The sequence below is a fragment of the Hibiscus syriacus genome, unplaced genomic scaffold (genome assembly GCF_006381635.1).
Source record: "Hibiscus syriacus cultivar Baekdansim isolate YM2019G1 unplaced genomic scaffold, ASM638163v2 tig00111678_pilon, whole genome shotgun sequence".
Taxonomy (NCBI): domain Eukaryota; kingdom Viridiplantae; phylum Streptophyta; class Magnoliopsida; order Malvales; family Malvaceae; genus Hibiscus; species Hibiscus syriacus.
In genome coordinates this window covers 248,624-260,559 of record NW_024063153.1, presented here as the reverse complement: position 1 = coordinate 260,559, position 11,936 = coordinate 248,624, and the positions used below count along the sequence as shown (strand labels likewise).

Below are 11,936 nucleotides of genomic sequence, written 5' to 3'. Positions count from 1 at the left end.
TTTTATGTTAATGCTATTGATGGGTTGGTTGTGGGACAACTAACGGAAGCAAGGTAGCCACGCGGTGGAGGCAAAACCTGATTTAATTTTTACTACTCTATATGTTAGGAGTTTGTGGAAGCAGCGTAATCTTTTTATTTTTAACGAAAATTATTTTGAACGTGATGATATAATTAGTTGAAACTTAAGATCGTTGCAGGAAATCGTAGTTGCACGTGCAACAATATAATCGATTATGAATTTATCATGAGAACTCTCTGAATGAAAAGGATCAAAGCAAATACGAATGGTGTCGTTCATTATCACAACTTGGCAGTTGCTGCATGGGGGCTTTGCGATGCGAGCAAGGAAAGTGGATATTTGGGTTTCCTGAGAGGCCTAAAAATTGCTCCATTTTATCAGCTGAGCTTTGGGCAATACACGAGCCTTTAAAACATGCATGAAGGTTGAGCTCTTGTAAGGTGATCGTAGAAATTAATAACCCCGCGGCATTCCGCATGTTATTTTCGTTTAATAGAGCTGTTCTAGGATCTGCCATTGTTGATCATATTAGAGTTTTTATTAAACAATATTAAAAGGTCCGACTTACACTTACAAGAAAGGAGGCGAACTTGGCGGCTGATATGCTTGCAGGTATAGCTCATGGTCGAATGGTCACACTACCTAGAAAGCTACTTCAGTTCATGGCTAATCTCTTTTAAATGTTCTGTTTTCAGGGTAAAATAAGCATATGTATTAATTGATCTCATTATTTAATCAGAGATGTTATAAATGATTATGTGATCCTTAAAATACATATCATTTTACTTTTATATTTACAATATGATAATAGATTGAAAATTAGGTAAAGATCGTAACCTTAAAAAATTTTATTGTGTCGAGAGCTTTTTGCTTTTCTTCTTAGTTGAGGGTGGCATTAACTTTAATGATTATCGATATTTTTTTTAATTTATATTTATTTTTTATCTTTAATTTCTAGACACTTACTCTTATGGTTTTAAGATATTTATATAGTATATTCACAAAGAACACGTGTCCGTAATCTACATTGATCATATGGCGGCGGCGGGTGACATGCCACGTGCCGCCAGCGGAAGTGTCAAGAGCCCCCATTTTAAGAGTTATATTGAGTGTAATAAAAGTTTAAGGGCTACACTAATTTTTTTCGAAAAGTATGAGAGCTTTAAATACCTATAAATATATTTTTTATTTTAATAAAATTTTTGTCTGCTCTTATTTATAATAATATTTTTGTGTATTTTTTTAATTTGATTGATGTTCAATATGAATTAACATTATATTTATATTATAAACTAAAATAATTAGTGTTACAAAATTTCTTATCAACTTTATAATTTTATATTTACATAAATCACATATTAAAGTTATGTAATAATTTTTAATAATTATATTTTAATATAATTATTTAATAATTATTTGTTCATATATATTTAAAAAATATATACCAAATATATTTTAACTATTTTATTTCTAAATTTACTTTTTTTTTAAAACTTAAGTTTTCTTTAAGTATGTTTTCTAATTTTTAAAAGATTAAATTTTTATATATATTAGAAAATATTTTCTAAACCAAACACGTCTAAGGGTTTCATTGCAGGATTTCATTAGAGAGTAAGGAGAATAAAACCTAAGACCTTCCCATGAAGCATCGTGCATTTATCCATTAAGTTAAACTAAATTATATAATTATTATATTTTTAACTAAATTAATATTTAGTTTGAATTTCAATTAAAATTAAAGATCAACTAATAATATTTTTATTATATTTTTAACTAAATTGAAAAAGTTGAATTAACAGTCCAAATCTTATGATTTAGGTGGAAAATTACAACCAGTTATTCGGTAGAGAGATAATGAAGAGTAGACGAACTAAAGACGATGATAAACAATCATCGAGAGAGAAAACATTTGGAAGAGAAAAAAAATGTTCTCTCCTCAATGGTTTCGCATGATAGCTTATATATTAATACTGAGAGAAAATACCAAGTCTAGTTTGCTGATAATTATTTACATATTAGTGATTAAATTAGATAGTAAATTTGACTACGACACATTACACAAATATGTCAAAAGTAACAACAAAAAATATAATTATCTCAAATATAGATATGTCAAAAGTAACAACAAAAAATATAATTATCTCAAATATATACAACTCCAAAAATCTCAACACTTAATAAATGAAAAATAAAAATCCGAATAAGGTGAACAAATATAAAAGTCAAATTAACTGAAAAATAATACAGAAATGGATTTGTTATTCTACAAGAAACAGAATAGGTATTAATGTCGGCCATCGAAACCCGCCTTTTGTCATTTGTAAGTGCGACGGGAGTATGGATGGTGTTGGATTTCCAATATTTGAAGCGGCGAATAAGCTTCAAAGCATTTATGGCATCATTGATTGTAGAGGATTAGGGTTAGGATTAGGGTTAGGGTTAGGGTTAGGGTTTAGGGTTCATATTGCATGCACGCATTTCAATGTTTGTGCAGCCAAGTGACATCTCTATGCCCTTTTACTCTTTCTCCATTTCAACCAAATCATACATCGCCTTACTATCTTCTAAATTATCGATCCGATAGGACTCTGGAGCCGAAATGAAATGTGACATATTCTTATTTTATTATTGGCAAAGAGAATTGGAAGGGAAAAGGAAAGCGGTGAAGTCCTTATCCTGCACTTAAGTGTGCTCTAGAGCTTCTTTGAATTATCACGTTTACCTTACTTGGATTTCCCGTTTTGCCCCTCTTTTTAGTCATTTGGTTATCTCCATGCTTGGTTCTTTTTAGAAAATATGATGATGACAAAACAATTTTTTTGGGGTAAAATTTTGGTCCATTTTAATATTTAGACTTTTAATTTTTTTTTTCTAAAATGATGTATAATGTTTAGTTTTTGTTTATTTTAGTATTTCACTAAAAATTTAATGTTAATTTTTTTAAAAATTGAAATTTTAAATATTAAAACGGTTTGAAACTTATAGTTTAAGTACTAAACACGTTAATTTTTTTAATGAAGGGATACTAAAATGAAACAAAAATTAAACGTTATATATGTTTTTGAAAAAATTAAAAGTTTAGGTGCTAAAACGGATCAAAATTAATAGTTTAAGTACTAAAAATATAATTTTTCCTTTTTAAACAATATAATAATTGAATTAGTTGCAAAAACATGTTTTTAAATTATAATTTTATTTTGAATTGATTCTTAAAATTTTAAACATTTTAAATTCATCTCTAAATAGTGATTCTTATTTTATATTAATTTTTAGACCGTTGAATGATTTAGGAAATGTTATTAGAATGCTCTAACATTTTGGAATCAACTTAGAATAAGGATTATAGTTTAGGATGGACTTATAATATACAAAAGTTTGGCATCAGTTTATAACACGTGGTATGGTTTGGGGATAAAATTAAAATGTCCAAAACTTTAGAATTAATATGACACATGTTTGACATATTATATGGACATATATCTTTGACATTCACATATTTCCCATATGAGAAATATATAGTAGGTAAAGATTCATATTCAACTATTTGAATGCATACAAAAAAAACTTACCTTCAAAAAAAATTATTTTCCAAGGAAAAATCAAAGAAGAAGAGGAAAGGAAAGAGAAGGAAAGCTAAGCTTTCATTTCAAAAAATCCAGCGTCTTTGTTGACTCTCTTATTTTCCTCCCTTTAATTTGTCAATTTACAAATAGAAATTTAGGCTATATATAGAGCTGGGTATATGGGCTAAGGCTCGCGGGCTACCCGTTTAACCCGCGACCCGTGCGGGTTTCGGGCCTCAAAAATTAAAGACCGTTTAAATTGCGGGCTTTTTAGCCCGGATCGTTAAATCCGCGGGTTTAATGGGTATAATCGCGGGCTACCCGTTAAACCCGCTAAAGCCCGCTTAATTTAAAATTTATAAAATTTTAGAAAAAATAAACTTAAAGAATTTTATAGAAAAAAATAAATTACTTATAAATATGATGTTACTTATAACTATTGTAGTTCTTAAATTTATTAGGATGTTTGTCATAATTTTACCGTTGCTTGATATTTTTTTCATTTAAATATACATCATTATCATTTTGGTATTTAAAGCTTTTTTATTTAATTATGACCTTTATTTTTTTTCATGAAGTATGTTATCCATTTTTTTCTTTAATTATAAAAAGTCACGTGATATTCTAATAATATATCACATGACACGTAATATTTAGATTAAAAATAAGAAAGAAAAGTAAAATAAAAAATTAAAAATATATTTTTCAACTTTTAAAGACTTTTACAAAATAAATATATTTTAACAAATTAATACTTATATTTTATCAATTTTAATATAATTGTATCTTTCAAATTTGCTCTTATACTGTAAGTATTTTATTTTATATTTTCATATTATGTTTTAGTATTTCTCTAAAGTATCCATAAAATACAATTATTAGAAACACTTGACAACTTTCTTGTTAGATTTGTATAATGTTTGACTTTGTTAAATTTTTAAGTTTGAATTTCTACTTTCAGACACTTCTGTGTATTCATATTATAGCCTTGAATAATTGTGTTTTATAAAAGTATAATGTGGTTATTGTTTTATTTATTTTTCAATTTGGTGATATAAGTGAATATTATTTTTTTAATTTGAGTGTAAGTAATTATATCATTATATATATATATATATATATATTAATGATTAAAAAATTAAAAAAATATTATTTTATAATCATTTCCGATTATTTAAAATAAATTTTAAATATTATTTATTATTTTGACAGTGCTACTTTCCTTTTCAAGTTGTTCGATCATTTTTAAAGGTGTAGTAAGTTAAAACATTATTTTTTATTGTATTTAAAGCATTTAAAATTATTTTTATTAAACGGGCCGCAGGTAAACCCGTTTAACCCGCGGGTTAAATGGACGGGTCGTGAACCTTAAAATTCAAAACCGTTTATGAATGCGGGCTTTTTAACCCGCACCGTTTAAGTTCGCACCGTCAAAATCCGCATGCTAAACGGGCGGTTAGCCCGTATACCCCCTCTAGCTATATATTTGTAAATACTGTAGCTCAATAATCCTTCTCTTCAAAACAATTTCTTTCCTTTCGATTCTTTGTTTTTTTTCTTTGCTGTTTGTGTGAATGTATGTATGAAAGTATACATATACGTCTAGAATCAAAGGGGTTTCTTTCGCCTTTTTAGTTCTTACTCTTGAGATTCCAATTGGATCTCGTTTGGCAAATTCATTGGCTTCTGATTGTAGGGTGGAAAACCCTTAAATTGTTGGCTTTTTTTTAAGGAAAATTTGATTGGATCCTGAGAAAATTTGTTGTTTCTTTGGAGGGAAAATGCTGGGGTTTTGACGTTTATTTCATTTTAAAACCATTTATTCTGGGGATTTATCTTGGTTGTTCGTAAGCCATGGCGGTTTCGACAATAGCTATTTACGCTAGTCCACCGAGGAGCACGCCGAGCACCGTGTGCTCCGCGCCTATTCAGATCAACATGAATTCTCACGCTTCTTACGATTTTGATTTGAATTCAAGATCCTCTTCAACTTCCTCAACGACCGCTTCCGGTTCTTTACAGAGACCCGCTGTTGGTGGTCTATCGTGCCTCTTCTCCTCGCCGTCGGTAAAATCAAGCTTTTCTGGCTGTGGGGGAGAGGATTTAGGGTCCTATAGAGGAGAAGATTTGAAAGAATTAAGCAGTTCATTTTGTTACTCATCGGGTAAATTCGGTGGTTCTTCTTGGAAAACCAATCAGAGCCCAATATCGGTCTTTCAGGGCCCAGTTTCGTATAGTAGCAACAGCTCTCCTATGCGAAATGTTCGCGAAAAGGGTGGGGATGTGAATTTCCATGGCTCATTTCGTGTTGGGACAAATCGATTGTTCAATGGATTCATTAGGGGTGCATTGGGATCTTGTCTTCATTACGATTCCCCGACTTTCTAGGTGCAAAGCAGTAGTTGTGTTGATCAATTACCCTTCACTATGGAGGATAATTTCACGAAGTGGATTCGGATCCTTATGCCAAGAAATTGCTTTTAGGTGCACAAATGAAGCAAAACGTATTTTCCGAAGATATTGTTATCAAAGCATTTTATGAAGCCGAGAAGGCACATAGAGGACAGGTATAAACAGAAAAATCAATGTTTTGATCTTTATGTTTTGTTGGTCTCTCATTGTTTATAAGGGTTATATGATGTTCTTTGTTTGTAGATGCGTGCGAGTGGCGATCCTTATTTGCGACATTGTGTAGAAACAGCAGTGTTGTTGGCATCGATTGGTGCTAAGTCCACTGTGGTTGCCGCAGGGCTTTTACACGACACCCTTGACGACTCATTCTTGAGTTACGACTACATTTTTAGAACATTTGGTGCCGGGGTTGCTAATTTAGCCGAAGGGGTAAGAGATATGAATCTCTCTTGCATATTATGTTGGCTGATGTATTGATGTTCTTACTAAGCCAAATTATTTTACTATTAGGATCGTGCTGTGTTGCATTTGAAATTTTGGTATATTCAATTTGCAATAATGGCGCATATGATTATCATTGATCTATTACATGAGCATTATATGCAGAGCAGATTCATGGGTTCCACGTGGTTTAATTTCCGTCATTGAATTATAGAAATCAATATTCTTTTGAAGCAAGCTAGCACGAGAAAACAATACGGCGAGTAAGACTGTTGAAGCTGATCGCTTTCACACCATGCTCCTTGCTATGGCAGGTGCACGAGCGGTTCATATTAAATTGGCAGATCGGTTGCATAACATGACACTAGATGCTCTGCCTCCGCTCAAGCAACAGAAATTTGCTAAGGAGACTTTGGAAATATTTGCTCCTTTGGCCAATCGGTTAGGAATCTCTAGCTGGAAGGAGCAATTGGAGAATCTATGTTTCAAGCATCACAATCCGGAGAAGCACAGAGAACTGTCTTCTAGGCTTGTGGACTCATTTGATGAAGCAATGATCACTTCTGCTATAGAGAAACTCGGGAGAGCGCTCAAGGGTAAAGAAATTACTTGGCGTGTTCTCTCTGGACGACATAAAAGCTTATATAGCATTTATTCAAAGATTTTGAAGTATGTTATTTCTCTCTTTCTTTTTTATACACTCATAAGCACCCATAGCAGGCAGAGGACAAACACATTCACACACATTGACTATCATCGAGAGACATTCGCACGTCATTATCACAGGTGTATGCACACACGTGCTGTTTCCTACATTGCAATCTTTTTCTCAGAAGACTAGGCATATGTTTTGGGATTGTTTTCTCTTTTCTAGAAATTATCAACAATTGATCAAGCAAAGGGTGCAGTAGGTCATTGTTGACGCTAAATATTATCTTCTTTTTGCAGGAAAAAGTTGACAATGGATGAAATCCATGATATTCATGGACTACGAATCATTGTTGAAAAGGAGGAAAACTGTTATGAGGCTTTGACAGTAGTTCACCAGTTATGGTCTGAAGTAACTGGAAAGCTGAAGGACTATATAAGCTATCCTAAATTTAATGGGCTTATTATACATTAACATGTTTCAGAATTGTTCTTGGATGGAATCTGAAAAACTGCAAAATTTCCTTCTAACTTCCTTCCAATCTGCAGGTATCAGTCTTTGCACACGGTGGTCATGAGTGAAGATGCAATTCCACTTGAAGTTCAAATTAGAACAAAGGGGATGCATTTGCAAGCTGAGTTTGGCTTTGCAGCTCACTGGAGATACAAGGAGGGTGACTCGAAGTACTCTTCATTTGTACTTCAGATGGTTAAGTGTGCTCGATGGGTTGTGACTTAGCACTGTAAAACAATGAGCAAGGACCAAGGTTGTTCGATTGGCTACACTGATTCTGTCAAGCCACCCTGCACCTTCCCGACACATTTCGATGATTGCCCATTCTCTTATAAGCCTCATTGCAGCCAGGATGGACCTGTCTTTGTTATCATGATCGAAAATGATAAGGTATGTTTCCTAAATGGCTCACTTCATTTTACTAGCTGATGGAGATAGGAAGTTCGGTCTGAATATTTATGGTTCTATGAATGTTGCAGATGTCGGTGCAGGAGCTTCCGGCAAACTCAACGATGATGGATTTGCTAGTAAGAGCTGGGAGGGGGAACTTGAGATGGTCTCCATACGGGTTTCCAGTGAAGGAAGAGTTGAGGCCAAGGCTGAACCATGATCTGGTGAGCGATACAACATGCAGGCTGATGATGGGGGATGTGGTGGAGCTAACACCATCCGTACCCGACAAGTCTTTGACAGAGTACAGGGAGGAGATACAGAGGATGTATAACCGATGTCTCCCTGTTTCCATTACGGGACCCCTCTGCTAGTACTATGTTTGCTTCAAGAAGTTGACCTGACCCTCTTCAATTCTTTCTTTATGCAAAATAAAAAGAAGCAATAGCTTATTCTCGTGTAAAAATGAAAAATATATGTACAGAACAATGCTATATGGTTCCATTGCTAGGAAACATTGGCTAACTGGATTCAGCAATCAATGAAATGATTGATTTCTTAGCAGTTACCTCCATTAATTCAATCTTATGTTTATAAACACATACAGGACAAAAGTGCACAAATTGCCAATGTAAAGAACATTTAACATTAAGAATTGAAGCAGTAACTTGGATAGATTTCAATGATCTATTACATTGCATCATGATATCAGATGAAACATCAATCATCGTTTTGATGAACATGATAAAACTTAAAAGCATATATTATCCTGCATGGATGGATTTTTGAAACAGCTTATAAAAACGAGTCTTCACTTGGGGGGCTTAGCGAGAGGAAACGATACTCTCCCAGATGTTGGGTGTGGCACATCGGTTTTCTGCTCTTGCGATGAATTCGGTTCAACACTTTCTTCGTCGTCTTCAGTCTCTTCCATTGCCGGAGCCGATTGCTTCTTAGGGATAGCAAATTGGTAGTTCGTTCTTATCAATATATCCTGCTCAGGTGGAAGGGGAATTCCAGGCCCTGGTATTGCCTTCGGCAATGGAACTTTGTTCCTATTTCTTGCCAATTCCAAAAGCACCTAAAAAAACAAAAATACAAAACCACTTTCACAATCTTTATTCATATATTTTCTTCATTCAAGAACATGATATCAACTGCCATTCAAGAAAGAACATGAAAGAACAAAAACACAAGATTTGTGTTATTTTAGCACCTCCCAAAAAATTCCTGGGTTGCATTAACACTAGCATCATGAGCACAAGTCAATATGGTTCATTTTTGGAGACGCCAGGGATCAATTTAAAGAAAAAGTACCTACCTCTCTTGGCGGGGGTTGTGAGAAGCTGAAATTGACTTTGGATTGAATAGCGAGCTTGACATCATCGCAATCGATGGTTTGCTTGCCGGCATGCTCACAGTAAACCTGTGCATCCGACAACACATCCACGACATAGCGATACCATAGCTCAAGAAACTGATGGATAACGCGAGGTTCATATTCCTCAACGCCCATTGATTTCAGCAGTGATTTGACAATCTTAGCATCCCTCGGCAGATCCTCTTCTCCTTCCGCCATTGCCCTTCGCCTTTTCCCTAAAAAGTTAAATCTTTCAACAAACTGATGATTTGATTCCTCAGCGTACAAAAAAATAAAATTAGCGAAACAAAGAAGAAGAAAGGATTCGAAATTCAAAAACAAACGAAACCTCATGTGAAATTACCTTTGCAAAGAGATTTGATTGTTGCGGAGATTCCAGCTGTTTCAGCTGCAGATTATAAGATAACACACAATTTTTATTTTTTTTATAAAAAATAAGGGTAAGCTACACAGGAGACCACTAAACTATAGTAAAAAAATCAATGTGACCATCGAACTTTCAATTAAATCAATCAGATCACTCAACTATTTAATTGATTCAATCAAACTATCAGCCGTTAATTTTTAATACAGGTGGTGGTGACGTGTCTGTTAATAAAATTGACATAATTATATATTTGGTCCTTAATATTTACATATTCTATTAATTTAGTCACTATTTTAATTCAATTAAATAAACTTAATTATACAATTAGAATATGACACATGTCAATATATGATTGGAAGATTTTTTTTATGTGTCACCACCAATTGAAATGAAAATAAATGGGCAATCTTGTGCTCAAGGGGAATCAAACCAGGGTCTCGGGTAGGGGAGAGAGCAACCAGACGTCCAAACTATTGGGCAAAAGGTCTCAAATGATTTAAAGTTACAAAAATTTGTATTTGTCTTGTAAAGGTTTGTTAAGGATAAAATATTAAACAAATTATTAAAATATTAAATAAATTATTCAAGACCCATGGTGGTCGGCCACCACTACTATCACCCATGCCTTGCCAGCACCACAACCAAGAAGAACCCATGCTACTCCACGAGCACACCAACCGAGCTCTACTCTACGCATCCAACACCCATGATCTGCAACAGGCGAAGAGGGAGCACATGGTGATGGGTCTCTATTTTCCTGCATCGGGAAAGAAATTGAAAACCATTTTTATCAACAGAAAACAGATTAACCGGGGGGGACATGAAAAAATGAACCTAAAAAAAGATTAGCCATCACCAGCGAGAACAGAAAACAGAAAACACATCAACAAGCAAACCAAAGAAAACCCTAGAGAGATTATCATCTATCATCAATAAAGAACACGAAGCGAAATACCAAAAAACAACATCCATCAAGAACAACCGAGGAAAAATAATCTACCAAATAGAAAGTAGAAAACCATCCAGAGCAACTAGGATAGAGAAAACACGAAAGAAACTTACCTTCATGAGTCAAAGAAAACCATCACCACCGCTTGAAACCTGAACGCCGTTGAGTCATCGAGGGTGAGATTTTTTACGCTTTTAGTTTACTGTTATCTCATGAGATGGGTTTGTGGGGTTTGATCTTTGAAGAAGGGTTAGTCTCGGGTTGTGGAGGTTGAGTTTTCTTTAGGTAGGTTAGATTTTGTTTTAGTGGGGGTTTGATAGTAGTTTGAGCCTTCATCGTTTTTCATAAGTGATGGTGGCATTATTAATGTTACGTGGGAGCAGAAGGTGAAATAGGTTGGGATTTCGATTGAGTTTGGGGTTAAGTCTAGGGTTAAGGTTATGTTTTAGATAGGTTTCTGGACGGGATTATCATTGGGGTTTATGGGTTCTTCTTCAGGACCATGGGAGACGATGGAGGCGACGGAGGCCTGGGTTTTGCGTAGGGTTAGACGAAGTTCAGGAATGAGAGGTTGAGAGAAAACCAAAGAGGCGACGAGGGTTGGTTTAGGCTAAAGGAAATAATGGTTTAGGTTAAAAAGTTTTACTCTAGAAAGCCTATATATATGTCCCGCGATACGTCGTCGTTTCATGCATTGCCAAAACGACATCGCTTTGAGTCTAGAGGAGGTGAGTCGTGTTTTAGGATAATTATGGGTAATTATGCGCGAGGTCCTTTAGATTTAATTTATCACATTTTAGTCCTAGAATAGAATCTTCTCTGTTTTGTTATTTGGTTCTCATATTTGTAAACGCTTCTCATTTTTGTCTTGAGTTGTTGTTATGTTTATTTTCGAATGTAACTTGTAATTTTGATTATTTGATAATTTAATCCTTTAGCATGCTTGTTTGATTTAATGGGGGTAATTTCTACTTTGTATGCATATTTTCAGTTTTATAGTGTTTTGGTCCTTCATGACAACTTTTAATATGAGTTTGAGTTATAAATATTAGGTTTAATTTTATATAGTTTCATTTTAATGAAAATGCATGTTATAGTATGTATCCATGTATCTTGTAAGCACACTTTAGTTTAGGTAATATTTTAATGAAATAAACATTATTCTAGTAATTAATTAATAAAAGCCCTTGTAACATATTAATGTGAATATAATAGGTTTAAAACATTAAGAAAAATATTCCTTTGTAAAG

At 33.8% G+C, this 11,936-nt stretch overlaps 1 protein-coding gene and 1 pseudogene across 1 annotated transcript; one reads left to right on the top strand and one right to left on the bottom strand.

The window, feature by feature from the left end:
- Window positions 1-5,068: 5,068 nt before the first annotated feature.
- LOC120167478 lies at window positions 5,069-8,462 on the top strand (annotated as a pseudogene).
- A 175-nt stretch (window positions 8,463-8,637) lies between these two features.
- Window positions 8,638-9,738, bottom strand: LOC120167477 (transcription initiation factor TFIID subunit 9-like). The gene is made up of 3 exons (XM_039176483.1): window positions 9,714-9,738; window positions 9,311-9,585; window positions 8,638-9,070 (listed from the first exon to the last, which is right to left on the bottom strand). Exons 2-3 carry the CDS (start codon window positions 9,566-9,568, stop codon window positions 8,801-8,803), a joined length of 528 nt encoding a protein of 175 aa, XP_039032414.1. The 5' UTR covers window positions 9,569-9,585; window positions 9,714-9,738; the 3' UTR covers window positions 8,638-8,800.
- Between the last annotated feature and the right edge of the window lie 2,198 nt (window positions 9,739-11,936).